Source organism: Geospiza fortis, unplaced genomic scaffold (assembly GCF_000277835.1).
Source record: "Geospiza fortis unplaced genomic scaffold, GeoFor_1.0 scaffold11, whole genome shotgun sequence".
In the NCBI taxonomy this organism is placed as follows: domain Eukaryota; kingdom Metazoa; phylum Chordata; class Aves; order Passeriformes; family Thraupidae; genus Geospiza; species Geospiza fortis.
In genome coordinates, this window is record NW_005054304.1 from 8,942,507 (window position 1) to 8,943,236 (window position 730).

A 730-nucleotide genomic window follows, 5' to 3' on the forward strand; every position below is an offset into this window, starting at 1 on the left:
GCGTGTGGGGCCCGCCGCCCTGAGATGAGAACGGAGGCCGGGGGAGCGCGGGGAAGAGGGAGAGAGGGTGGGTGGGCGGATGGATGGTCGGGCAGGAGCCTTCCCGCTGCCTGACAGCGCCCCTGGCCGCGCGTTCCTCTGGCAGCGCCGGCCGGCCCCTTCGCCAGCGTTTTACGGTCTGTGTTAGACCGGCCCTGCCCGCTCTCTCCCCTTCCCTTGTGGCTTTTCCCACAGGAAGGTTGAGAATATGAGCCTCTACAATTTGGACCGGTTCCGCTTCGAGAGGAAGGAGAAGGGCGCGGAGCAGGTGTCGCCGTCCCCGCCGGCGCCCCGCGCCGAGGCACCTGGCGCTGCTGCCGCCGTCCGGGCCCCTGGAGGGGAGGAGGAGGAAGGTACGGATGACAACAAGAGGCCAGGCACCCCGGCTTCGGACGTGACAGAGAGAACTGGTGAGTCAGGTGTTTTGCATGCAGCTTAAGGGCTGTGTAAGTCCTTAATTTCTAGAAATGAAGTAATTGCCTTTTGTTTTGGTGTTTGTCATTTTGGGTTTTGCCCCCTTTGCTTGTTTTACAAATGTGTTTTTCTGTGCAAACGTTTCACAACAATTTCCACAAAAGTATCCTCATTTGCAGCAGTGTATGCTCTAATTGAACATGTGCATTTACAGGCAAGTCATTAACCTTCTGAAATAACTTGTTTTTTTTAATTATTTAAGTAAGTTTCAGATTAA

General features: G+C 55.5%; 1 protein-coding gene across 1 annotated transcript in view; it reads left to right on the forward strand.

Moving 5' to 3' along the window:
• The first annotated feature begins 226 nt into the window (after nucleotides 1-226).
• The window catches only part of SMARCAD1 (SWI/SNF-related, matrix-associated actin-dependent regulator of chromatin, subfamily a, containing DEAD/H box 1), a 40,016-nt gene continuing 39,512 nt past the window's right edge, over nucleotides 227-730 (forward strand). Inside the window, exon 1 of the mRNA XM_005418133.2 lies at nucleotides 227-449. Coding sequence (XP_005418190.1) covers nucleotides 248-449 — 202 coding nt within the window. The 5' untranslated portion in view covers nucleotides 227-247. The remainder of the gene's footprint in view (nucleotides 450-730) is intronic.